The sequence below is a fragment of the Gymnoscopelus microlampas genome (genome assembly GCF_963454915.1).
Source record: "Gymnoscopelus microlampas genome assembly, chromosome: 4".
NCBI classification, from domain to species: domain Eukaryota; kingdom Metazoa; phylum Chordata; class Actinopteri; order Myctophiformes; family Myctophidae; genus Gymnoscopelus; species Gymnoscopelus microlampas.
The window spans coordinates 20,622,672-20,650,522 of NC_139941.1; the positions used below are offsets into that span (position 1 = coordinate 20,622,672).

Sequence of the window (27,851 nt, forward strand, 5' to 3'; positions counted from 1 at the left end):
GTAGATCTGCTATTTTCGGCATGCAACTCCGTGGTACGACGGAGTATATAATGTGAGCATTATGCTTTACATTTAAGTGTACTCGAATCTAAACTGTGAACATTGAGATATCAGTCATACTAATCTGTGGAACTTTCAGATGTTGTGCTTTGAATGAAGGCACTTACTGTATGTTTATCCAAATTGCCTTTCTTCATGTAATGGAAATTTCATGTTAATCTAACATATATTTGTGGATATTTCAGAGTCTGGCTTGATTCAATTCATACTTCATGGTCAAAGCCAACACAATGAATGAATTAGCCCCGTGTTTCACAAACATAGGGCCCGTTTTCATGGGTCCACTCGCAAGTCACAAGTAAATATCCAGTAAAAAAATAAACAAAAAAATAGCAGATCTCCAAGTTAACAGCGCATTTTGAAGTGGCCACTGTGAGCTTGTAGATTGTCTATTTTCACAATTCATTAAACAGTGCTTAAGTGATTAATTGATATTATCAATTCATTGATAATATTCTACTTTTGGGTCCCGGTGGGACACCAAATTTCTCTTTTGGGTTTCGAGCTGAAAACGATTGCGAACCCCTGGATTAGCCAATCACAGAGTACAATCCATGTATGAATCAGTGGAAGAGAGGATGATTGAGTGACATCATCCTTCCATTTATTGATAAGTTCACTTTGCAATTTCGCTGTACTGTACTGTACATACAGTACTGTACTGTAGGTCGTTTTGAGTCCACAAGGTTAAAACATATCATGCAAGGTCCTGGAGAAAGTAAGGACAAAACTACAGTAAGTAAGAAAAAGAGGAAATGGATGAATTAAACATTCATCACTAATTGGCTCTAGTCTTATAGTGTTCATTTAACCATTTTCAACCTGATATCCCTTTTTGTCATTATAGGCAAAACATTTCTAAAATTGTGTAACAAAAAAATCTTATTTCATTAAAAAAAAATTAAGTGGTTAATTAACAATAAGTAACAGTATGCTGTAGAGCAGACAGCACCCCCTAAAGATGTAGATGTGATGTTTGGAAATCCTCCTCTTAGACCAATAGGTGGCAGAAGTTGCCAGTGAGATCCACTGAAACATGACTGACATTCCGTCCGATTTCCAGGCAAAGATGAGAGAAACTTCCCAGGCAATCTCTCAAGTGCCACTTTGTCTGATAAATTTCCACTCCAATGGGAGGTGTGAGGACTGTGGAGTGGGGGAGGAAGGAAGGAAGGAAGGAAGGAAAGAAGAGGGGTAAATGTCATGGAAGCATTGCGTGATGTTTAGACACTTGGCAGCCTCACACTTCATCACTGCTTGGCAATTACCTCTATGAGCAACAACAACGAAAACATGAAGGCAAATAAAGCGACCACAGTAATGCACGGAGGAGGGCAATACTAGTCTCGCGTAGCCAGACCCCACAGAAAATGAAAAACAGCGACCTCTGCTTTCGGAATCTGTTCTTGAGAGATTAGGGCAATACTGACAAATTGGACATGCTGTAGTTTTTCTCATACAGTATAGACCAGTGTTGATTTCGTTGACTAAAACTGTATCGAAAAATGTTCGTCGACTACCTTTTTTCACTGACAAAAACGAAATAAAAACTAAGCTATGATGACTATAACTATGACTAAATATACTGACAATTTCGTCAACAAATAAAAACTAGACTAAAATGTTAGGGCGGGACTAGTGGAGAAGAGATCCAGCGAACTAAGACGAGTCATTTTATTCTTGGTTGTGTGCAGGTGTTACTCAAATAGCCTATCTACAAGCTCATGTTGTGAGCTTGTAGATCTGCTATTTTCAGCACACAGCTGAGTATGAATCAGGCATTTCAATGCCACCAAGGCCCGCCAAAATACATTTTAGTCGACTAAAATCTAATATTTAGTCAACTAAAACTAAAACATTTCAGATGACTAAAATATGACTAAAACTAAACAGAATTATATTCAAAAGACTAAAACTAAATCAAAATTTGCTGTCAAAATCAACATTGGTATAGGCATACCCTTTGTAGTAAATCAATGTGTTTGAGTGATCATTTGTGTCAGCACTGACTGACTGACCTTTATTGATACCATGGGGTTGATTTATTTGCCAATGGCAGTACAGCTGTAAGAAATACAGGGCAGATACAGAAAAAAAGGAGATAACAGCTAATAGTAATGGTAAAGATGGACTATGAAAGAAGTACCAGACACATGGTTACTACAGAACAGAAATACCTTGCCTGCCCTCCACACATGGCCTTTAAGTACAGTAATAAACAGTACAGTTGACAGTTGACATCCCCAGTAAAGTATCAATGAAAGAATAATGTCATAAATAAAATTAATAGATGCACACAAGTAACTGAAAATAAATATTTGTATCCAGCACCTGGCCTATACTTATGTTCGATGTGCATGTGACTACTTTTTGCGACTACTTTTTATACACACAAGTAACTGGACGCTGACTTTTGAATCTTTACATACAGTAAATATGTGAAAAAACGTATTCAAGTTAATGAATGCATGTTTTAGTGTCAGCATTGTTTACAATTGAAAATTACTGTTTGGCGTAGAGCATGAAGTAAGAATAGTAGCTGGGATGTGAAAAAACTGGTGTTGCTTCACTGTCACGGCAGTTATATTTGTAACACATTTGCCTTTGATATGGAATCTATTCCGAACTCAATAAAATACAATAATGGGTAAATGCTGTGGTTAACCGCTTAGCAGTTCAATAGAGGGCTCTTCTACACACGGAAGTTTTCCAAATCCAGACTCTGGGATGTCCTTAGAATTCATGGTCCATTCTGGGACTAGCAGAGGAAAGATGTCTGGGCCTCTGGTGGGGTAGAGTTTAGTCCAGGGGAGTATGGAGAAGTTTAGAACTTATTATGTGTTACTTATTAAGGTTTGGGGGCTAAACATCTGAGGTTGGAGTTTAAGGGGTATTTTGTGGATGCATTGAAAAGTGAGGACAAGGGCTGGAGGAGATGGGTAGTCAGGGATTGTAGTGAACATGGGGTCGGGTGTGATGTGTTGTTTTCACACTCTCATTGGGATCCGTGCAGTGCTGTTCTGGATTTGTTAGAGCTTCCGAAAAATCCTGCTGGAGAGCAGCAGAACAAGAACATTTGTCAAAACCGATGTTGTGAAGAGGTGGGGTAGAGGTTTAAGGCGGTCTCATTTACAGTTGGGTGTCGTCAGCATAGCAGGTGGCTAGCATGTAGAGAATAAACAGGACGGGTACAAATACTGACCCATGAAAAACCCTGCAGGGGATGAGTTGTGTCTGGCACCTGCCTGCAACCTTCCAGTGAGACAGATTCAAAGCTCTCTAGGCACAGGTAGATATTAAGGGAAATGTTCCATTGCTGTGGCAAATCAATATTGTACTGGCCACACCATTGTAACCACTTGCTCAGGAACAATTATCAAGAATTGACCCCGTAATAGAGAAAAACACATCTGGGCCTATTCCATATCACGTGTAAATCAGTAAATAGAGTACTATAACTAAATACTATGAAGACATTGTTCATTATTGATATATTTATAATGGTCATTGCAAAATAGATAAATCATTCTGATTGTAGGAGGATGAAATATAATATAATATATTTAGTATTATTTTTGTAATGCACTTTCTGCTTGTCTGTCAAACTTTCTCTCCCTTCTCCTGTCGTCGGCTACTCCCTATCACTCTCCCTCAAATATTCTGTTTGTTTTCTTCTCTTCGTAACCTGTTTTTTTGCCCGACATTTGGCTGGTTACCGGTGGTTCTAAAATCATTTTTTACCACACACATGAATCGATTAATTAAGTAACACCGCTTTTTGCCGCTGCAAGACTGTAGTGAACACGCATGTCTCACTGGAGAGAGCAAGTGAACTGCAGGTGCGCTCTGCAGAGCTGACTTATCTGCTTTCCATACAACTGTGACATCGGGCTCATGAAGCGCTATAGTAGCGATAATTAACAAGACAACATTATTTTTACTGGCCCAAGTGGGCAAGTGGATGGTGCATTCTGCTGGCCTGTATAGTTTAAATAGTAGTTCTGGGCCAGCACGGCATTTATGTCGATCCCTGCAAGGTGTGTGTGTATGATACAGTATGTAGCGAAGTAGATAGATACATAGCTTTATTATCCGGTGGGGGAAATTCAGTCGCCCAGAGGCGTAGCAGTGGCATTGTCAAACCAAATGTATTACTCACTTCAACTGGAATCAACATGATCGGGGTCGTGATCAGTGACAAGAGATGGATAGATACTTTATTGATCCCGAAGGAAATGTCTGACAATACATTCCAGCAGTGATTGAGGACTATGGCCATGCCCCTTAAAGGGACTTTGAGAAGTTTGTTAAACACTTGTTTGTGCCCAGAGGTGCATCTCTCAGCCATCTGGTTTCATTTTATTCCGTTTAGTGACTGAACCAGTGGACTCAGCTGGAGAACGTGACTTCTCATGTTTTGACAGTTCTCAGAGATGTTTCATAATTGGAATGACAACGTTTTATTTGTATTTTTTATTTTGCTTTAGCCGGTCTGCTTTTTAGTTGTCTTTCATAAAGAGAGCGGGGCGGTCTCTCTTCCCTCCCCCAGGCCTTGCCCACACTGTCAGTGAAAGGGAAACGGCATGGAATGGGGGGTGGGGGGGTGTCAAGGGGGACAGGAATGACTCACTTTGTGAGCATGTAGGTCTCTTCCTCAAATTACTTACACTAACAAATAAAGTTGTGGCGCACTGAACCTTGGTGAGCGGATGTGCTTGCCCCAAATTACCTCACAGAAAAAGGAACCATATGTTGTTCACTATAAATCGAACAGGGGGGAGGGGATGGTATTTGTATCCCACACTCACTGTGGGGAATTGAAAATAATCCCGGACTGTGTTTGAATAATTCAAAGGGTTACTGTTCTTACTTTGAAGATATACAAGGTCTTTTGTGTTGTAACAGTGGCTTGGGGAGCTGCTGAGATGTTTGGCGTGCAAAGTGGCAGTTGAAGCCTCACACTGTAAAAATCCAGTGGTTTTTTTGGTTTGACTGAAAACAAAGGGAAACTCCGTTGTTTTGTTTTTATACCTTGTGAATTTGTTGAATTGTGAATTATCACATACTATGTGTGCCACAATTGTTTTCATAGTCATCATTCCAGAGTTTCCACTCAAAATCAAATTTTGGAGGGGCATGTTAGCCCCTCTATCTCACTTGCCTTTCCTGTCTCTGTTCAGTGTCTATTGTAATAAAGCAGAAATGCCAAAAAAGAATCTTAATTTTTATGCATTTTGGAGAAGCAGTGTTGATTTAAGTCAAATTAAATTGAGGATTTTTCTACGCAATGTCAACATCAAGAACACATACAAATGAATATCTGTTGCTCCTGTTGCTTACACTGACATCAGCACCAAAGCTAATACAAAGGTATCTGCAGAAATAATGGCTACAATATATTATCCTCATTATAAAATCTATAATTTTTTTTACTTGTTTGATTTAGTTTTGTCAGCATTAACATAGTATCACAGACTAGTAGACCGTGTTTTATTTTACAATCCGTGTTTTATTCAATGCAACTGTAATGCACAAATTAATTATGTAACGAATACCGGTTCATTCAAAAACCTATTTTGGTGGATAAAGTGGAAATAGTCACAATTAAGAGAGAGGGAAGTGGGAGTTGTTGTTGTTTTTAGTTCTGTTCTTTTACCTCCACTTAACCTCGTCTTGCTGCAGGAGCCGACAACATCAAGAAATACTGGAGCCGTTACTACCAAGGATCGCAGGGTGTGGTCTTCGTCCTGGACAGCGCGTCTTCAGACGAAGACCTGGAGGCGGCGCGCAATGAACTCCACTCGGCCCTGCAGCACCCGCAGCTCTGCACACTGCCCTTCCTCATCCTGGCCAATCACCAGGACAAGCCTGCTGCACGGACGCCAAACCAGGTAGTTGAGCACTCCTGCCGGATCTTTATATTCCAGTCAGTGTTGCCATTGCCATGCTTATCATAAGCGACAGGGAGCGCCATACAAGATGTGTGTATTTAAAATGTTTCAAAAATATTACACATTGTTCAATTGTTTTCTAGATTTTTTTGAAAATAGCCGATCTACAAGCTCACAACGCGTCGCATCACGACGCGTTGTGAGCTTGTAGATCGGCTATTTTCAAATAGTTGCGTGTGTGTGCTCATATGGCCCGTAGTCGCTTCTTTTCGGCCTGTTTTCATAGACCTGGCTGGTTGTTTCTCTCGCAAAATCTGGCAACACTGATTCCAGTTCATTTGGTACATTCCCCGCGTGCAAGCGAGGCACCATCTCCATGGAGAGATTTGTCTTGGACATATATGTGATATTCCTTCCACATGTTGATTTCAGGCATCAAAGTAAAAACCATTACATACAGACAGTTATTCATGTCATCCATATACACACACACCATGGCATTCACATCCACATACTGTGTGCACATACACACTCATCATCTTGTCAGTTGGCACCCACACAGTGATTCATCCAGTAGCAGGTATGTTCAGGCAGAAGACTGAAACGACATGATATAGATAAGAATGAAGTGTTTAAGACGGCAAATTTTGTTTCTATCGAGCCTGGAGTAGAAGACAACCCCAGCTTTTCAAGTAGGTTCATGCCGGGTCTCCTGTTAAGATGTGAATTAACAGGCCCAATTACAAGGGTGTTCTATTTTAGGTTGTATTATTAATTTGCCCTGTACGGAATTGTCATGTCGGTTCATTGTTTGTTGAATGAAATGGAAAAGTGTCCTGTAAGTCCGTGTGGGCTGGGCTTCCTTGGAAGCATGACACTCGCTCTTTATTGTGCACGGAGGTTTGTGCACGACTGTTCTCGCCAAACCTGGCCGCAGCGGGACGTCTGGTCAATGCGTTTCCGCGCGGAGCGGAAAAAAGCACGGCCGGTCATTCATTACATGGGAGTGAGCGGTGTCCGTTTCAAGTGTAATTGAATAAAATTGATAAATTGATTTCCCGACCTGAAAATGTATTTTCTGTTAAAGAGCTCGGGAGACTCGTCACTGAACAAACACTGTATCCAAATGTAGAGCTTTACATTTTACATGTCTTTTTTTCTTTTCACAAAACCATTCACCAATCACTTACACTCTCCTTAATGGGAATAACATGTTTAAGAAAGGTGTGTGTGCACACTACAGTAGTGTGCAAATCTACACCAGGATGCATGAGCTAACAATAGTGATGATGATGCAGTGGAATCTCTACATACAGCCATGAAAGTAGCACGGCAAGTGAGTACCAGTTGTGCATCCTCACCACTGCCTCCTTGTCCCTCCCTCTCTCTGTCTGTCTGTCTGTCTGTCTGTCTCATCGAGCTCTGGTCTGATGTCACACACAATCTCCCTCCCCCTCTCTCTCTCTCCATCCCTCTCTCTGAGCTCTGGTCTGACTTCACAAACTGTAGCCTTACAACGGTGATCTCCATATATGGGTGTTTGTCCATATTTGGTCATAATCCAGGACCACAGGCAAGACAAACCCAGACAACCCAGACATTTGCATGTCTGTGATTGGCTATTACAGTATGCCATACTGTAAGCCAGAGAGACAGGATTTTATTGTAATTGGCTAGTTACAGTTAGTAGTATAGAACACATAAGCTGGGCAGATAGGTGCCCGATTGGCTAGTTCTGGTCCATAGCCTGGAGGGACGACTGCTTGAGGATTATTATCCACTTAGCGTCCTTATTCTGGGACCAACATTCCGCGAACACATTAAGCTCACAACAGTTGATCCAACGATATATCGGCTATATACATTTGGTGTTGACGGAAAAAAGGAGCGGGCTTAGTATAAAGCCTGACTACATACACAATTAAATCAGTAATACGTAACAGAACGTGTCTTTGGAAATATATGTATGTACAAGATGTACAGCCAACAAGTTTATTAACCACTTGAACCCCTATTCTGGGGAAAACATTCGGTGAACACACATACGCTGTAAGCTCACAACAATTGATCAATTCTTCCCCACATTCTTTCCACACCAGGCTGTCTCTTAAGTCCCTGACTCAACAGGGCAAAGCCATAATGTATATAGTAAAGTATGTGTAACAAAAGTTGTTTGGTACTGATTGTCTATGAGTCTGAAATGAATGCCTCTTACAGCCTGATTTCTTCCCTCTTGGCTCCCTCTTCATAATGAGTTCATCTGGTTTGACAGGGTTAGGGTTAGACATGAGAGGAACTCGAAGGGCATGTGCTCCCAAGATGTTCTCTGCTCCGCTGCCAGTAAATGGTACACAGAATAGGGCTTGGGCTCTAGAACACAGAATTCAGACCCTTTTTGGTCAGGTGTTTTGGAATACATAGAATGATCTGCAGCAGGCTGTTCAGCAGCTGAGGTTTGACATAATCTTTTTGCATTACTAGGATCAGGTTTTATGAATCTTACTTAATGTCAGACTCATTCAAACATATGACATTAAGTAGCAGATCATAATTTACTTTGACGGAGAGATTCAATTAAGTCAATTTAGAATATTACAGTAATACACTGATACAATGTCAGAAGCATGTCATGCACTGTTGACTTTGCATTGCAAACATTATTCTAGGTATATGTAAATAGCACCCCCCCCCCCCACACACACACACACACAATTAAAGGATGATTTACAGTATACTTAGCTGTGCGCTGATGTGGTGCATCAAATACTGTAGCAGCAGATCTCCTTATAGATCGGCTGTTTTCGGTGCGTGACACCCGCGTCCAACTAAGTATAACGCTAGAAAATAGCGCCTTTCTGGGCTTTTGGCTCCTTCCTACCTGAAAGCCTATCAAGAGCTCCTGTTGCTCCTTATCTAACAGTTCATAGAGTCACATGTTCATCAATTCAGTAGATTCACTTGTATTTAATGGTGATGATTAAATGCATGTTGTCTGGCATAATGTTTTCAAAAGTAATTACGTCATATGGCCATTTAGCGTTTGACATATTTAGCACAGTCGTTTTTTATTATAAGTAAAATAACTTGGAAGTAATACTGTGTGGTGCCCTGTGCTATTCTGCAAGTAAAGAGTTTAGATTGAGAAGCGCAGACGCAGTGTGCTTATACTATTATTTGCGTGCGCCCATGCACATGTGCCTACATAATGTGGGATCTTTGCAAAGAAATAAAGTAACTCAACAGAGTCACAACACGCATACACACACACACACGCACGCATGCACAATACGTTGAAATCATTATTACCTGTTTCTATAGTGTGAGCAGAAAGTCATGTCTGTTTTGTTTTATTTGCAACACAGTGCTTTTTCTGTCTGCTTGGCATCTGCTGTCCCAGAAAGTGATGTCTGTTCTGCTTGTCGTATACGTTGTTTGTCAACACTAGGCAATGTGTGGTACTTGTGTCTGCGATACTTGTGCCTAACCCATAAAAAGCCCACCTGGAAGCCTGCCTTTAACCTGTTTCTATCCTCAAATATTTTCACCTGTAAACCTGTGATGTGACAATAAAGTTGATTCTGATTCTGAAGGACATTCCGTGACTGCAGGCATTATTCTGCTTTTGGTGAGCACATTGGAGTCGTGCACCCAGCAAGTTTGTTTTATTGTTTACAGACTTGTGCACGCATTCTTTCTAGTTATACTGTGTCCACGAACGGTGCAACACACGCAACGCATTGAAATAATAACCTGTTGCATGCCCATCTCACAAAGTGACAATGCCTCATTTAATAACAAACAGTTTGAAAGTGATGTCCAAAGTCCATGTTTGTACAACATCAGAACGCTTCTTTGTCCACGAGTCATGCACGTGTGTCAGAAAGTGACACGAACACACAATGTGCACGGGTGGAGCCTGCGTAGTAGCTCTCTATGCGTATACGTTTCGTTTATGCACACATGTGCAGTAAAGCATGCCCCTACTGGGCAAAATCTGGGGCAAAATCTCAGTTTCAATCAAAGTAAAAAAAAACTACAAAAACAATTATGGGATGTTACCATTTACCAATAAAAACAAATATTAAAAGCATGAAAGCTAGTTTGGTTAATGAGGCAACCCATGACTTATATTTGCGCAAAGTTTGGAGACATACAATTGCTCTTCTAAGTGTGCCGTGAGAAGGCCAACGCACACACGTTACCAATTCTAAGTATAGGTTTTAGCAGGAAACAATAGTCTCCTGACCCAGCGTCTCCCTCTTGCAGTGGCCATCACAGAACTCCCACTGGCACAGATAAGATCACTTTAAGATGTAGCTCTTCCGAAACACCGCCATGGGGCCAGGCTCATAAAGTACAGAGTCTGTGCTAAATTGCCTAGGCCTAGAGCCCTTGGCTCTTTACTTGGTTTGCTCTTTTATACCTCTACACCAAATCTCTTCACCGAAAATAGCCTACCGATATATACAAACTCACAATGTGACGCGTTGTGAGTTTGTAGATTGCTTGTAGATTGTAGATCGGACATTTTCTGCAAATATTACCCCCAGTATAGGGATGATATGGGTTCAAGTCGTTAATGGAAAAAAAAGAAGTTCCTATGACACGAAGATTTGGCGGCCCCCCTGTAGTAACTCTGAGGACCCCCTAGGGGTCCCAGACCCCCTGTTTAAGACCCATGGTGTAGAGTCCTTCTGGGGACATCTCTATAGCCCTTCCATAACAAGGATAATGATTTCATTGTTTTAATTATGCAGCTCCAGACAATAAAACGCATCATGCTAGACATCATTTAATCTGCCGTGACAGACATCTGTAAATGGTAACATCCCAATGTTTTGGAGATTGTGCATCATATTATGACACAGTCACTGTCATAATGTGAGACTGACCTGTAATTTCAGTTCAAATGGGTTGAGACATTTGCTTCAAGTTCATTCTCTGTACCTCAACATACTTTAAGTGTGTGTCAATATATAACCTCCGGATTGGGGATTTAGCGTTATGTGTATTGTAATGTTCAATGGATAAAAGATTCAGTTTTGTCCCCCCCCTTGCCTAACAACTTTCCGCATCACTGACAGACAGGCTGTAACAGTTAAGACACTGGCAGAAATGTCACCAGTCATGTCACCACCACTCCACAGGCCAAAATGAATCACTGCTAGTGGCGGCAGGGACAAAACGCAGCGTAACTGAGGTAGTCGGCCTGTGTCTCTCTCTCGCGCTTCACTCTCCACTTCAGAAGGAGCCTCTTGGTGTGGGATGTTATGGCTACAATCCCCACGTGTAGCTCTCACTCATGTTTCAAAAACTAAACCCCACTTCCCTGTATACGCACATACTGTACAGTACATGCCACACAAACCCTCTGTGGCGACCTGTAGCGTTGTGGGACAAAAGCTTGACCTTGTCTGTACTGTAGCAGCACTATTTCTACCCTGGGAGGAGTACAGTATGTGAAGTGAAGGGCAACTTATGACTCCACCTGAACTCGTTAAGCTCATTCAATTAGCATGAATTGGTTGCATGTTTGGGTCCTTGTTGTGTATGTTCTTGATACGTGGAATGGCTTATTGCTTGTGTTAAGCCCAATATCACTGGTTCTATTGTATGAACATAGCTGATTAGATCCCGGCAGCAGTATGTGGCCCACAAGCCACCTGCCTGAGAGTGTCCTTTGCCGTATTTAGCCGGCATCCATCTCTGGAAGGGATCCACTTGTCCCAGCTGTTTGTGAACACTTTACTTGTCCCAGCTGTTTGTGAACACTTTGATAATACGTGAGGCAGGCTTATAGGGATGACTGAGGCGGATGTCTCTGAAAAGGTTGTTGCATTGCCCTAACGATGGCCAATACAGCTCACACTGGCCGGGAAAGTCAAAGCAGTCACGGATGTGGTTGCCGTCTCATCTTAAATGTATCTACCTCTCACTGTGTCATGTGCACATTCTTACAGTACACCCAGACATTGGAGTCAATGCCACATTCTCACCCCTATCCCTACACACTGAGAGTGTGAAAGTCTAAATCCAAAATGGGGCACGTTGTTAGAATTACTAACAACAACAACTAACAAATTATTATTTTTTAAGCCATACTTTAAACAACATTACTTGAGCAATATTTAACATTTTGCATTTGGATGACAAGAATGAGAAAATCTCAGGGCTGATTGGGCAACGGATTAATAGTTTAGTTGTGCTGGTGTTCTATAACTATATTTTTTGTACGCCTTTAGTCTGTGTTTATAGATAGTGAAAATGAATGTGTTGATGCTTATATAATGTGTAATGTCAATTGTAGCAGTGTCACCAAGTTTTAGTCAATACATCAGAGGGGTCTCATGAATACGCTTTATAAAGTTCCACAGACACCATGTTAGAGGAACTACAGAAGAATACTCTGACCCTGTCCTTTTCTATCTATGTATTTATTTCTTTTTTCCTTCCCCCAACACGCCAAGCTCAGATGAGTAATCTTATGGGACACGTCCCTCCTCGGTTTTAACAACAGTCACGCAAGGGTTGGGTGATGCCAGGTCTCACCCTGAAAAAGAGAAGCGAGTAAGTACATTTTATTTATATAGCACATCACAGAGAGAGCTCACAAAGTTCTTTACACTGATTAAAAGCATAAGGCATTAAAACAATTCATAAACAACAGAAAAATAGACAGGTCTGCATAAAATCCAGGTCACGCTTCTTAAAAAAGTGTTTAAGTAACCCTTTAAAACGATAAAACAAAAGCTTAATTTGTTATGTTACAAAAAAAAAGGATTTAGATTATTTTCTTTCTTAGAATCACCCATTTGTCACTGTCGGGAGCAAACCTCCTGTCTCCGTATTTCAACCTTTTTATTTTCTTTAATAATTCTATGCTATTGAACACTCTTTATGTCGGTCTGTGGGTTTTACAAAATGTTGAACCAATGAAAAGTATTAAAAATCGCTTCTGACTAAACCTTCCAACTCCATTGGATCCGCAAACTGTCTCCTAACTCCACTTGAGCTGGATTTGGGTAAAGTGATGATAATATAATGACACATGCAAGTATCTGATAATGTAAAGTCACAATACCGACTTTAATGAGACTTGAGTTTTTTTATTTTTTTTAGTCTTGACTTTAATGAGTATTGTGTTGTTTTAAAAACATATGTTTTTGTTTTTTTCATTTCCTGAAAAGGTAATATTTTGGGCAGGTTTCTGCCTGACAGCAGAGATATAGGCTACTAGATGTTCACAGCTTCACACCTAGATTTTCTCCATATACTGTATGGGCATTACGTCTGTGACATACTGTAACATCAGATGTAACAGAAGTATGTGATGGAGGGTAAAATGTCATGTTTTGGGACATTTTGCAACCGTTAACATTGCAAACGCTAGTACCAATGTCACGTGTTTGGGACATTGTGCACTTTTGTATGTACAGTATGGATCATTTCATGAAGACTATAATCGTATCTCCAGTAAACTACAGTATGCACAACTTGTATCAGACTTCATCAATGTTTCAAAAACACATTTCCCTTCACTCCAAGCCATTCACTTTGATTCCGTTGAGAACAAAATGGCGCCATTGTTCTTCAAACAGGGATTTTCTGTGTGGTATAATATCAACCATATAATTATTTACCCCAGAGACCTCCAAGTGGTAAAATAATTAAACCAACCAGATCTAGATCTTGAGTTGTCGCCACATCTCCAGATCAAATATTTCGTAGATGCTAATCCCTAAGTTCTCCTTTGCATCTCAATAGACATTCTTATCCACACCAGCACATGGCTGTGGTCTTGGGAGAGAATATCTGTTGCAAATTATTTCCTACTGTAGACTCACTGTTATGAAATGACTTTATAGTAATTTGAGTCAAAACAAATCCTTACAAAAGACTGTGGGAAAAATCTTCGAGGATCTGTTTCCCCAAAGACTGGCACTAAATACATTCAGATGTATTAAGTGTAAAATGTCAGTTTAAAGTTAGACCGTTTAACTGACTGTGACTTAGTGATTTAGGAAAATATCCTTCAAAACTGTCCATCCTATATAAGAGAATTGTTTTCAAAGGCAAAGTTGTGTTTATTGGCTTATTCGATAGATGAGTGATTTTGCTGACTTGAGCAATGTATTACTGTACTCTGACCACCGAGTGCGGTGTTGTAGAATAAACATTTATGTAAAATATATAAACAGAATAAATATTTATGTGAAGAAAAGGTTACATTCAAGAATATCTGTTTACTTAATTATATAATTCATTTGTCACGCTGGCGGTCCAGTCTCCATCAGTGTGTGAAGTCTGGATGGCCGAAAATGTTTTGTTACCGTGACAAATGAATTATTAAATGTATTAAACAGATCTTCCTGTCATCCCTTTCTTCACATAAATGTTTATAGCTTGTGGAACTACATGCTCAAAAATGATCATTGTAATGTCAATAGACTATTAACTTCCAATGACTCTGTGAGGCAGGGTTCATCATCCAATAAGTTTGACCTGGAGCAATTTTCTCTCTCTATCTCACACACACACACACACACACACACACCCACACACACACACACACACACACACACACACACACACACACTTGTACTGGTATACCTCAGTTTCCCAAATGCTCCATGCTTTGTCCTTAGAACGTTTGGGAACAATTTACAGTATGTGCGCACACACACACACACACACACACACACACACACACACACACACACCAAAACACTTTGCCGAAAATAGCCAATCTACAAGTTCACAATGCGTCACAATGAATCACAACGTGTTGTGAGCTGTTGTTCACCTATTATGACATTCCCAGAATATAGGGAGGGGGTGGGGGGGGGGTAGGGTTCATGTGGTTAAATGAAAGTTACACGCAAAAGTACCCGGGTGCATGTCAGAAACGGGTGGCAACTTACTGTAGCACAGTGTGGATGCCCAGTTGGCCTGATGCCAGTGCAGTGTGTCTCTTTGGTGGAGACTGAGAGCTCAAATAAACATATGCCACTTATTCTTTTCAAAACTGTAATATCAGAGCAGAGTTATTAACAGTATTGCTCAATGCAAATGCAGACCTGATTTATGAACTCGAGGAAATGTACAGCACTGTATAGTATAGTCTATACAGTAGCACCTGCCTGAAAACATTGATTATATTATGTATTTAGCTTACCTCAGATTGAAGGATTATTTGTCATTTACCCTTAACAAGTACAGTATGTGCAGGGGAATGTTGGTGCTAACAATACACAGTATAATAAAATAAATCTAGATATAAAAAACTAGGTATAATTCAATAAAGAAAACTTGGCAGCAATAGAAATAAAGTGGGAAAGTGTATCAAGTGTCATGTCAGTGTGTAAGGGTAGCAAAAAGCAATATCAATATAGACAATTTTATTATCCCCGCCACGTTTCTGATGTGGTCATCTCTTGTGACATCTAGCGCCATTTGTAACATTCTTATGTGGACGCCATCCAGAAGAGCTTTTTCCGGCTGTGCTGTGAGCATCCATGTCTCGGCCCCTGTGGTGTAAAGTAACTAAGTACGTGTACTCAAGTACTGTACATAAATACAACGTGGGTGTTTTTTTTACTTCAGTATTTACAATTTTCAATACTTTTACTTCTACCCCATTACATCTCAGAGGAAAATATTGTACTTTTACTCCACTACAATTATATGAAAAGTTACTAGTTACTTTGCAGATTTTGATTATTATTACAAAACTCACTAACCACTTCAGCCCTATATATATTTTGAAAATAGCAGATTGACAAGCTCACAATGCATCGCAATGCGACGTATTATTAGCTTGTAGATTGGCTATTTTTAAAAGATGTTTCTTACATTTTGAACTTGTGAAATGGGACATTCTGCACAATGAGTATATATGTTGATGCTGTTACTTTTACTCAATAATAATAATAAACTTAATAATAAACTTAATTTGTATAGCACCTTTCATGACATGAAATGCAGCGCAAAGTGCTTTACAGAACAAGAATACAGTTACAATTACAACCAATGTAACAATTTTTGTACATTTTGAATACAGAATCAAGTACATTTTGAATACAGAACTTCTACTTGTAACAGAGTATATCTGCATTGCATTATTGATACTTGTACTTAAGTAAAGCATGTGAGTACTTCTTCCATCACTGCTCGGCCCCATACAGCAGTACTGATTGTACTGTAGCCACGAACAGCCGTCTCTTGAGGTCATCTCCCTGTTGCAGAAACATGTTTTTAAACAATCTCTGGAGTCATGGTGATGGTCAGTGGTGGAAAAAATACTCACATTTTTTACTTAGGTAAAAGTATGAAGAAATACTCTGTTACAAGGAAGTCCGGCATTCAAAATGTGCTTGAGTAAAAGTACAAAAGTATTGGCATCAATAAATGTACTTAAAGTACCAAAAGTAAAAGTACTTAATATGCAGAATGTCCCATTTCACAAGTTTTCAAATGTATAAAATGTATAAAAATCCTCTGAAAATTGCAAATCTACAACTTGTATATCTTCTATTTTCAAATGGCTGAAATGTACAGTATATAGAGCTGAGCTGAAGTGGGTAATGTATGTTTTGTAATAATAATCAAAATCTACAAAGTAACAAGTAACACATTTTTTCAAATAATTCTAGTGGAATAAAGGTATCATATTTGCCTCTGATGTGTAGTGGAGTGGAAGTAAAAGTACTGAATATTGGAAATACTCCAGTAGAGTAAAAATACCTTTACACCACTGCATGTGACGATGGGTGTCAGACAGCTTTTTGACATACCATTTGCCTGTAATTTGCTTCCAAAATGAGTGGGAGGGGCCTTTTTATGAAAACACCATATATCATGAATTCAATGTACAATCAACCCCAAATTTTAATCACATGTTAAGGGGCCTTTTATAGAGCGCACCTCCAAAAGCACTTTCACTTACAACCATAGGGGCTGCCACAAATCCGAATCGTTGTATTACTTGTGTGTACGAATTGTATGACATAACTGTATGTCGCAGAAACCTCTTAGTAGAAAATGTTTCACCACGCATTCCTTGGATGCTGATGGCTGCAACCCATAACTTGCGGTGGGCCAACCAACCACACTTTGCTATTTCTCTAAATTGTCTAGTGCATACAGTATTACTTTCATAGATTGACTGATCAGCTGGTTGCCACGCTTTGGCTGCCTGCTCTAACTACTTTATTATTTTTATGTCAGTTTGGACAGGCATGGGACATCAATCAGGCAATTCACAGCCTGATTTGTGTTCCCAGTCTGGCCCTGTACAAACACAATTGCCACAAGGCATTAAGGATTTATCATAGCCTTTCCTCCATTGCCCTGTGCCTTTTCATACACGCTCACAATACCAAAATATTGTCATCACATGCACCACAAAGACACAACGTTGGAAGGAGGTACAGTAGGGGTGTGCCTCCTGGCAGTGGTTTGCGCATCACTGAGTGAACGCCCCTTTCTAGTTTGGAATTGCATCTTGCCTGGGTTACTGAAGTAGGATATACAACTATTGCTGCAGTCAGAGGAAAAATATGCAGAAAAAAAGATTATACAGAATAGACAGCAGCAGATGGGTGGCAAAAAGTACATACATAGCCCTAAATGTGCAAGAGATTTGACCAAAAAATTAAAAATAAGAATTTGTTATGAACAGATTGAAGACAGTTGCCCTAGCAGTTTGGTCATTGTTCAGGGCTCTTACAGACTGAGGGCAAAAATCATGTAAAGATTGCGTTTTTAATACTCAGACTTGATGTGGACCTAAAAGAGGGCTGTGGGCTTAACTACACTTCACACACTTTTACTACATACAAACGTTTCAAAAGTATCATTTGAGGTGATTTTCAGTGTTTTTTTGTTTTGTTTAGTTTTTTCTCTCTGAACATTGAACAGTGCAGGAGAAGTCTGTTAGCATATTCTACTTTTCAACTGTGTATCTTCTTTCCCTCAGAAGAGAAATATCAGAAAGTGTTCCTACATCAGTCATCTCCCATGTGCCCATGTAATGCCGTCTTGATTTAGAGGTCCCCAAATAATCTCACATGTATCCTATAAAGGCCTAGCATAAGATCCTCGAAGCCACGTATCTGTCCATTATCTATTAGAATATGTACTGAACACTAGTCCTGCTCAGAGTCGGTTTGGCCAGTGCCACACCTGGAAACTTTGTCTCAGGAGGCTACCCAACACTATTCACTAGGCTTTTGCCATGGTCGTAGAGTAAAAATAATATAGAAATAAACATCAATTACATGACGTGCCATTTGAAATAGATTGTTTTTCTCTGTTATTTCATGTAGTCTGTCATTCAACAGCAGCTGAAAGGCACTGAATAATGCCATTCAGTCATTGGTTTCAAATGATTAGTTTATTCAACTTTGCATGAATTTAAATCATAGGTGATCTCTGAATCCCATATGAGTAGGGCTTATAAGTAGGGCTTAATTCTGTGTTTTGTAGAACCATGCTAAAATTGTATTACGTTTTACTGAGGTCTCCTGAGACCGAACACACCACCAGATGTGACTGTTATGATGAACAAGTAAATGCCCAGCATGTAAAGTGTTGGTCGATTCATTTAATAACTGCTGTAGAAATGATTACAACACAAAGTGCCCTGATTTTAAAGTAGTCTTCAGAAGGGAAAGACAGGCTTGTTTGTGTCTGGTGTGAATTACCTTGTTTTGAAAACATATCAGAACGAGATGAAGAGATGGGGGGAAAAAAGTCCCTGGCTTTAAGATGCAGAAGTTGAGGGTATAAACACAGTGTATGGTGTTTGATTTCTCTCACAAAAGATCTTTCTATACAAAAAGGAAAAAAATGCACTTCCAAATACACAATCACTGTCATGCAACACAGAATCACGCTAACGTAAAAACACATGCTGAGGTTTGAAAACATTTAAAAACATTCTTTTGGGGACTAACTTGATTTTTAAAGTGGGCAGTAATGATAAATTAAATCTAATTTCTCTAAGATATTTGATATAAGCAATTTCCATTAACTTAGGTCCATTAACTTAAGGTCTCTGTTCTAAAATCGACTTAGATTTCTTTGTAAACCTCTCCCTTCAAAAAGGCTATAGATGGAGGTACGGCCTCATTGTATGCAGTACCATGATCACTTATGTCAGTGACAGGCGTTTTGAAAGAACACCATTATGGTATGGGCATCAATAAATTACTCCTAAATGGAATTTTACAGTCAACGTCTGTGTGGAATCTAAAGAAACACTGAATTTAACCCATTAAGACCGGGAACGCATACTGTGTAATTTTAAGATTTCTTTGGGCTATTCAAAAATAGCAGATATATAAGCTCATAGCGCGACACAGAGTGCCGCGCTATGAGCTTGTAGATCTGCTATTTTTGAAAAATCGTGAAAATTTGTGCAAATCTTTTGAATACATATATATATTTTTGATATGAACATTTTTAACTAAAATCTTTTCTTCTGGGGATTTTACAAATGTCTTCTAAATACTAACAGTTTTTTGGAAAAAACCTATGTTGCTATAATATCAGTAGTTCTCAAACTTCTTCAGTGGTTCTCAAACTTTCTTTATGTCAAGGAACCCCAAAATGCCATGTATTTGGCTGCGGAACCCCATTTCAAAATATTTAGTTCCAGGGACCCCCCAGATTCAAAGATTTGAGTTAAAAATGTATATCTATATTCAAAGATTTGCACACATTTTCACGATTCTTTTCCAAAAATAGCCGCACTATTAGCTTGTATATCTGCTATTTTTGAATAGCCAAAGAAATAAAAAAATGACACACAGATGCGTTCCCGGTCTAAATGGGTTAAATGTGAAAACACACTTTTCCTCAGATAGTCATTACATGGCGTATAACATTTCAGCCCCGTGGAGGGAGGACTCCAGAGAAAGCCACGCGGTGCACCAATCACTAGAGATCTGTTCATGATCTGCATTGCAGAATTAGATTAGGCCCGCAGAAGAATGAACTGATGTTCTGTTCCAGCATTTTATTGGATCATGTATAGGGTTTTGCAAGCAGACCACTGCACCCCTGTTTGGTTCCCATGCTCCTACGGTGGGTTCACACTGGAGCGCTGCGATGCAAACCTCCAAAGACAGCAGCTGTGGAGCAGGTTTTTGCCTTTTGTGGCTATTGAATGTTTGACAAACGCTGTCGGTGAAACAGGCCCAAAAATTCTATTGGTCTGAACTCTATTGGCAGCTTCTGGCGATGACACTGTATACAGATGACGTCATCCCGTTCGCACAGCGGCCACTCTGTTGACAGAAAAAGTAGGCTCATTTCCGCCCCCCCCCCCCCCCCCCATACACATACACACCACCTCCACACACACACACACACACACACACACACACACACACACACACACACACACACACACACACACACACACACACACACACACACACACACACACACACTTCCACTCTCATTTGCTAGTGCTGTTTTCCGGGGCACTCCTTGTTTACAGTGTCACGTCGGTAACTTGGGTTGTTTCTGGCACTGTTGAAATTGGGGGGCTAGCGGAGAAGGAGGCTGGGGGTGGGGGGGGGTGGTAAATACGGCTCAGCGGGCCTGTTAAGGCCTCACTGGGGCCCTCTGTGTCGCTGCTGCGAGTGTTTTTTTTTTTTTTCGGGACAGAGGGCCCAGAGGAGGTATAGAAGGGGAGATGTGGGACAGAATTCCTTGTTGACATCAATCTCCTGCCGTTGGGGGGCCCAAGGAAGCCGGAGAGGAGCAGAGGGGAGGTCGCCCTGTTGATGTAACACCTCAACAAAGCAGGTCTGTTTGGATGGCTGGGCCTAATGGACTGCGTCCACGACGGTCTCTTGTTATGGAAAACGCTCACTGGCGGCTGGAGACACTATCAATGGTACTTGGTGGAGGCAGAGGTGTGTGTGTGTGTGTGTGTGTGTGTGGGGGGGGGGGGATAAGTCTCTGTATCAGAGGTAAAGGTACAAATATGGAATAGCTGATCCGAGTATGGAATGGACAGTAATGCAAGGGGACAACTCGAGGTTTACAAGGAGGAGGGGGAGACTCTAGAGTGGACAGAGATAAATGGAGGAAGAATGGGGGGCTTCATATCTAACCTTGAAAACTGTGATGACGACTCCCCTTAAAAACACAGAAGTGATGAAACATTTTGGTCCCTGGTGACTAAAAAGGAAAAGTACGCCATACCCCCCATCTCTCTCTCTCTCTCTCTCTCTCTCTCTCTCTCTCTCTCTCTCTCTCTCTCTCTCACACACCCTACAAGTCAATCCAGAACTCAACACTCCTTTTACGCTTCAGTCCATTGTGAGGAAAACAATGCCTGGTATGAATTGAGGCACATCTGGTTTCAGTGTACCAAAGCTAAAACCGATGTTGCTTATGCATTGTGACAAAGTTACACCACACAGGCAAGCAAGCAAGCAAGCAGTCGAACACACCATACATTTGTGGGACCTTCTCCGCGCTGCGTCAGCGAAATGTGTTTTACGATTCCGGCCAAAGTGTTATGCAGAGTGTCGGACAATCGAGTAACAGAGACGGAAAAATAGTTTCCCAAGCAGCAAAAGAATTATGTGAGATTTTAACCTTCACAGCCACCATGCAAACACATCATCAATCATCAATTTGTAATGTTTTGATAGAAACGCACACATGCACACACACACAAACATACATGCACTTGCATACAAACTCAATAATGCACAATAATTGATGCGGGCATAGATTGTTTTGATTATCCCTTGGTTATTTCACCCGCCACTGATGCTGGAAAGAGCCCAGGAACCAAATTTCCCTCACAAAAGGGATTTCGTATTATTTTTACCCCCGGCCGTTGTTGACCGCTGTTGACACAATCACGTGCCAAGCCCAGAACATCTCCTCATTTGTTGTCAGGAATTGAATAAACATGGTCGTTTTGTGCAGCAGGTCTAATTGAAAAGACTCAGAGCTTCTATAAACCACTGTGCACTCTCACACAACTTTTTCTCACCATGAGTTTCCAGAGCACAAGTGACTGTAGTAGGTGTTACTCTATAAATGACCCTTATGCGTTCAGGGGTTTCAAACCAGGGATTGAAACGGCAGGTTCAGCTGTGGGCCTGGCTTTTGGGCAGTGGTCTCAGTGACTTTGCATTGTGCGTACAAAACCGTAAAATCCACAGTGTTGATTTAACTTATTCTGGGCATGTCATTTAGGCAAAACATTCAGCAAAAATAGGCGAAGATTTGGGCTTTTTTCGGCAAAGTGATTTAGTGTATAGAGGAAAAAGGAGGGTGCCAAGGATAGACCCCCGAGGGACCCCAGTCGATGAAGTATATAGGATTTAAGTGGTTTTCTTTGAGTGCAGAAATTGACCCATTATCCATTTTTACACTCTTAACACTGAGAGGCTTTTCCTGTAAAGGTTGAAAACATATCTGCATGGCTATCAGCGTTGCCAGATGAGAGGTCTCGTGGCATTTTAGATTTGTATCTGTAATAGCTGTATTAATTGTTTATCTACATTACAAAATGACAGTTTAACCACTTAAACCCTACATACTTTGTCATACGTGAATAGTTGGGGGTGTTGGGGTGCTTGGGTGGCTCAGGGGTAAAGTTACTGGCCCACCACCACAGAGAATCCTTCACGGTGCATCCGGCTTGGCAGGGTGCTCCAACAAACACAACTGGCCATGTTCACTGGAGGGAAGCCGGGCGGCGAGGGTATTCTTTGTCGCTGCACTAAGCTCTTACAGGTTACCTACCTGTCAGCAGGGGTGTTCAATTATGAGGAACAGCGGTGGATAACCGAGCACAGGTCTACCGAGCCAGAGCCTTTGTGTGAATTGTTGCTGTTATTAACTTTTCATTTCTTTTTAACAGTCATTCATGCCATTAACAGAGCGTCAAAAGTCCTATTGAAAACTGAAAGAATAGCCTAAACATTCAATTTGTAGATGTATAGTAGTAGACATCTATAGTAGATGAATTTGTATTTATCCTGCCAGTTCTTTTTGCCAGGACTGTAGAGGGGCATCCAAAAAGCAAGTGCAAAACAGCACTGGAATTTCTAAAATCCTGTTGAGATGCAGGTGTGTTAGTGTTAATGTGGTGTTGGCGTCCTACGCAGCCTATGCATATGCACTGTAGATCCTCTTGCAGTTGAAAATAGTTATATTGGTGTTGACAGGTCAGTGTACCTGCCAGGGTGGGGGGCCATTGTCTTATAATCCGATATAGCGAGGAATAGGATTGCTCTGCACATGTTTCTTCCTCCCGGTGAAGCTCTTCACCGGCAGATGAAAAGAAGCGCCAGGTGATTCCATGTGTACTGGAGGAGGCATGTGGTTTCAATACTATACATAGGGCCACCCAGTACGAAGAGACCAACCAGTAGGGGTCAGTAGTGACAAGACTACAGGGAATTGGCATAACAACTAAATTGGGTGAAAAGGGAAAAATTGGCTAGATTAATGAATACATTATTTGTCCATTTGTAGGTATTTGGTTTGATTCGTACATTTGGTTATATTTGTTAAATTAACACTGAGTAACACTGTGTAAGGGGTCCATAAGGGTAAATGTTTTCAGCGTGGGTCTAAGAGTGATGGACAGTGAAAAAGAGCAGTGCAGGTCCATGGAGCTGGGATCTGATGAGTGGTGAAGTAAGATTGTACATCTGTACTGAATGGATGAAGTCACTGTTGGCTGCCTGCCTCTGGCTTTGACTTTTTGGATTTATACATTTACATACATTTTATTTTCTTAATCAGATGGCATCCTGTATTCTTCAATACATCTACAAGCTTGTGAGCTTGTTAATCAGCTATTTTCTCCATTTATCGTATGACAAAGTATATAGGGCTAAAGCAGCTATCACTTCAGAACTGAATCTTGTGTAGTTGGCAGTAAGACGTTCATTTAGGCTTTTGACTCCATAGTCCTGACTTGATTTCAGCAAGAATTCCATGGATGCTTATTTAAAGGTGCACTGAGTGTTTTCTTTTGTTCAAAAAGTGTTAAATAGCTCTATATTCTGATAGTAATCATTGATATAGGGTGTTTGTTCAGTAACAGGGGTCTCCCTGTCTCTCCAACTCTTTAGTAAACAGAACATGAATTTTCAGGTCGGGATAATAATTGGAAGTGATAACACAGAAATAAGCAATAAAATACATTTCTCTCATGATTGGATGAAATCAGCAACCCACCTGGAAATCTATTTTCTGTTTATTAAAGAGATGGAGTGAGACAGGGAGGCCCCCAGCAGTGATGAGGGGGAAATAAGTGTAGATGGTTCTCTTAAGATAATCTTGCTTTTACAGAATATACAGATTTATATCTTTGCGTGTCAGTAAAGCTTGTGTCAAATCAGGATGTTGAGTAAACGGTCATACCCGGTCAGCACAAGAAGTGGAGTCTGAATTCTACAACAATCAGAGTATCAGAAGACAAATATTGAGTGACATCCTCACGTCAATGTTTGTCACAAGACTGCTCCATACAGTCTAGTACACATGGTATCAAGGACAGTAAGGCACTCATATGACAACAAAAAAAGTTATTCCACAGTTGGCAACCTAACGTTGGAAATATTGGATGAATGCACTCGCCTCAGAATCAGTGGGCCATTAATGTAATTGCACAGGCCTGCTTTACCGCAACATAGTGCACTGTTTCTCCGCAGTTGCAAAGTGGCGGTCGGGCAGCAGTGGCACGCGTACAGTATGCACTTGCCTAGTCTGTAAGAAAAGTACATCGGAAGCTCTGAAAAGGAGTTGAAAATAAAGCCCCCACCCACTTCTGTTTCGCCTGTGCAGTCACGTAAATAAGTCCTGCTTCAAACTAAGCCTTAGCTAGCTAATTAAGCAGACATACAAATTCTAAAATACTGTATATGTTATGTTATACTGTAATATATTTTTAGATTTAATTTCTGTGAACACTGCGTCTGTGAACATATATATATATATATGTATATATATATATATATATATATATATATATATATATATATATATATATATATATATATATTCTTATAATAATAATCATATATATATATATATATATATATATATATATACTGTATATATATATATATATATATAATGAATCCTCATATATTGTACTAATAATCATAATGAAATAATAATAATCCTAAAAACCAACATGAAAATAAATTGTGATAAGATCGTGCATCATGATTCTGCCATATTGCCCACCCCTATGAATAGTTATATCAGAATGCCCATATATGGGCAATTGGGCATATATAGTGATGACATCAGGGTTCTCCATATGTAGGCATAAAAGGGACAAGGACTGACAGACACAAAGATCTCCATATATGGCAGTCAGATCAGTCAGATTGCCAGTGTGATGTAGGTGCGAACTGTAGACGTGAGGGCCGAACTTCTAGTTCACATAATTGGTTACATCATGTAATGCCTGTATGCCATTACAAAAACCTGGCCTGTCTTCTTTTTTTTCTTTCTTAGATTTCATTCATCAATATACTGTTTTAGTGATTGGTGGTCTTTTATCTAACAGTTCATAATAGTTGGGCACATCCATAAACTATTTAAATCTGGTGCTGGACCAAAGCAAATCATAAAAGATAAAAAGAATGTTTGCACGCTGTAGCTCCCTTAAGTGTATTTTATTGGCGTCATAGGGTGACGTTGTTTTGAGCCCATGGGTTTGAAACTTCACTGTTGGATCTACCAATAAAATGCACTTAGGGGAGCTACAGTGTGTGGACATTCTTTTTATGATGTGGCTCTGCAGGAGTCTAGCCGTCCATTCGTTTTTTAAGTCTGACGTCTTCTTGTAGTCCGACGTCACTGCCGGGTCCAAGAGGCACCAAGCGCCGTCCACTCTTCATTGTAAACAAACATGTCGGAACCTGTAAATCTTTTACAATAACCTCCTTTTTCAAAAAGGAACCATTGAGGGTTAAAAAGGGTCATCATAGACAGTAAAAGTAGGTGAATATATATATATATATATATATATATATATATATATATATATATATACGTATATATATATATATATATATATACATATATATATATACGTATATATATATATATATATATATATATATATATATATATATATATACATATATACATATATATATATATATATATATATATATATATATATATATATATATATATATATATATATACATATATATATATATTTGTTTTTTAAATGTATTTATATATATATATATATTTATATATATATAACGATTTCCTCTTCTCTTTGTCGTTGCCAGGAAAGCGGTAGAATGACACTGGTCGTTATTTTCGTCTCAGATGTGTCAAAACCCAGAGGGACACAGGACTGCGCATATTGGCAAAACACGCACTTGGACCCGGAAGTTGTTCTGAGGGGGCGCATACGTCACGGCTTAACAACAGAATAAGTGGGTTGGTGTTGTAGAGGTTGCGCTGTTCAGTGGTGCTATATCGTTTATGTCACTACAGGTGTTGATGAGCTTAGGTTAACAAAAAGGGCAGGTTCAGGTTGGGTGAAGAATGCTTCCTCGCTACACAGTCATGGGCTTTAATAGCGCGCTGTATACTGATACAGAGTAGGCCGATCACTACTGGCAACGCAGGCTCAATAGCGCACTTTCTACCGGGCACGTCAATCAATGCACAAGCTGAGGTTATTAATGGTTATTAGTTAATGATAAGGTTATTCCATTTCTATCGTAGAATACCGTTTGTCTAACTCTGAACTGTATACTCCTCTGCCCAAACTCTGAAATCTCCAGAAGTCATTTATATTCCATCATTACATCACATGACTTCATGCCGACGTAGTGTCGGTTTCGTGCCAGACGTTGTTTCCTCTGTAGACGGTCTGTGTGTGTGTGCGTGTGTCTGTGCGTGTGTGTGTGTGTGTGTGTGTGTGTGTGTGTGTGTGTGTGTGTGTGTGTGTGTGTGTGTGTGTGTGTGTGTGTGTGTGTGTGTGTGTGTGTGTGTGTGTGTGTGTGTGTGTGTGTGTGCGCACGTGTGTGTCTGTCTGTGTATCCGGAGCTAATCTTGCAAACCGCTGGACCGATCAGTGCCAAAGTTATTGTGCACACTGCCAGTAGGCCACAGACGTACCTCCAGTTTTCACATATGTTTTATACTTTTCTAAATATTTAACTTCTGATCGTGCTCAAACCTTTCTTGAATCTGGTTCCGAGATCCAAATGATCTCACGCAGGACACACAGTACTACTTGTGGATGAAATCAATTACATGACGTTTTGATTTAACAATGATTTCATTAGCTTACAGGGAAAACAGTGGTCTGCTTTTCGGAAATACAAGCTCACAGAATGCCTTGACTGACCATCCAGGATTGAGTATTCAATAAAAAAGCGGTGTAATGCTTAGAAGTGTTTTTTTTTGTGTTTTTTTTTAAGCATTGTGGTGATAAACTGTACCACATGCTCTCGTTGAGAACATACACAGAACATACACAGTGAAATCCTGTGTTATTCTATCCATTTGTAACTCCAAAAGAGTACAAATGTACATTTGTTCACTCTCTGAGTTAAAGAAACACTCTGGATTTTACAGTGTACCGTACAGTGGTTTCAGTTGATGCCACCACACCTGCAGTTGATGCCACACGCTGTGCGTTTTCCTTTAGGCCACTGGTACAGCACATCCCCCTCTGTCTCTTTCATTTTTCTCTGCCCATAACTCTATCAACTGTTTTCTTTTCTCCCTTTGTCCCCGTTCTTCACTCTCAATGTCCCAATGAAAATGTGCTGCATTCCTTTTTGCTAAAACTTGAACCCCCTCCAGCACGTTGAAAGCATATAACTCATCGTAGGGCTCGTCCTCTGACGGCAGCAGCCTCCC

The 27,851-nt window shown here is 40.2% G+C and overlaps 1 protein-coding gene across 1 annotated transcript in view; it reads left to right on the forward strand.

Annotated features, from left to right (window-relative positions):
* Window positions 1–27,851, forward strand: part of LOC311044619 (ADP-ribosylation factor-like protein 15) — a 165,338-nt gene that overhangs the window by 85,208 nt on the left and 52,279 nt on the right. Inside the window, exon 4 of the mRNA XM_084056329.1 lies at window positions 5,743–5,951. Within this exon, the coding sequence (XP_083912455.1) occupies window positions 5,743–5,951 (209 nt within the window). The remainder of the gene's footprint in view (window positions 1–5,742; window positions 5,952–27,851) is intronic.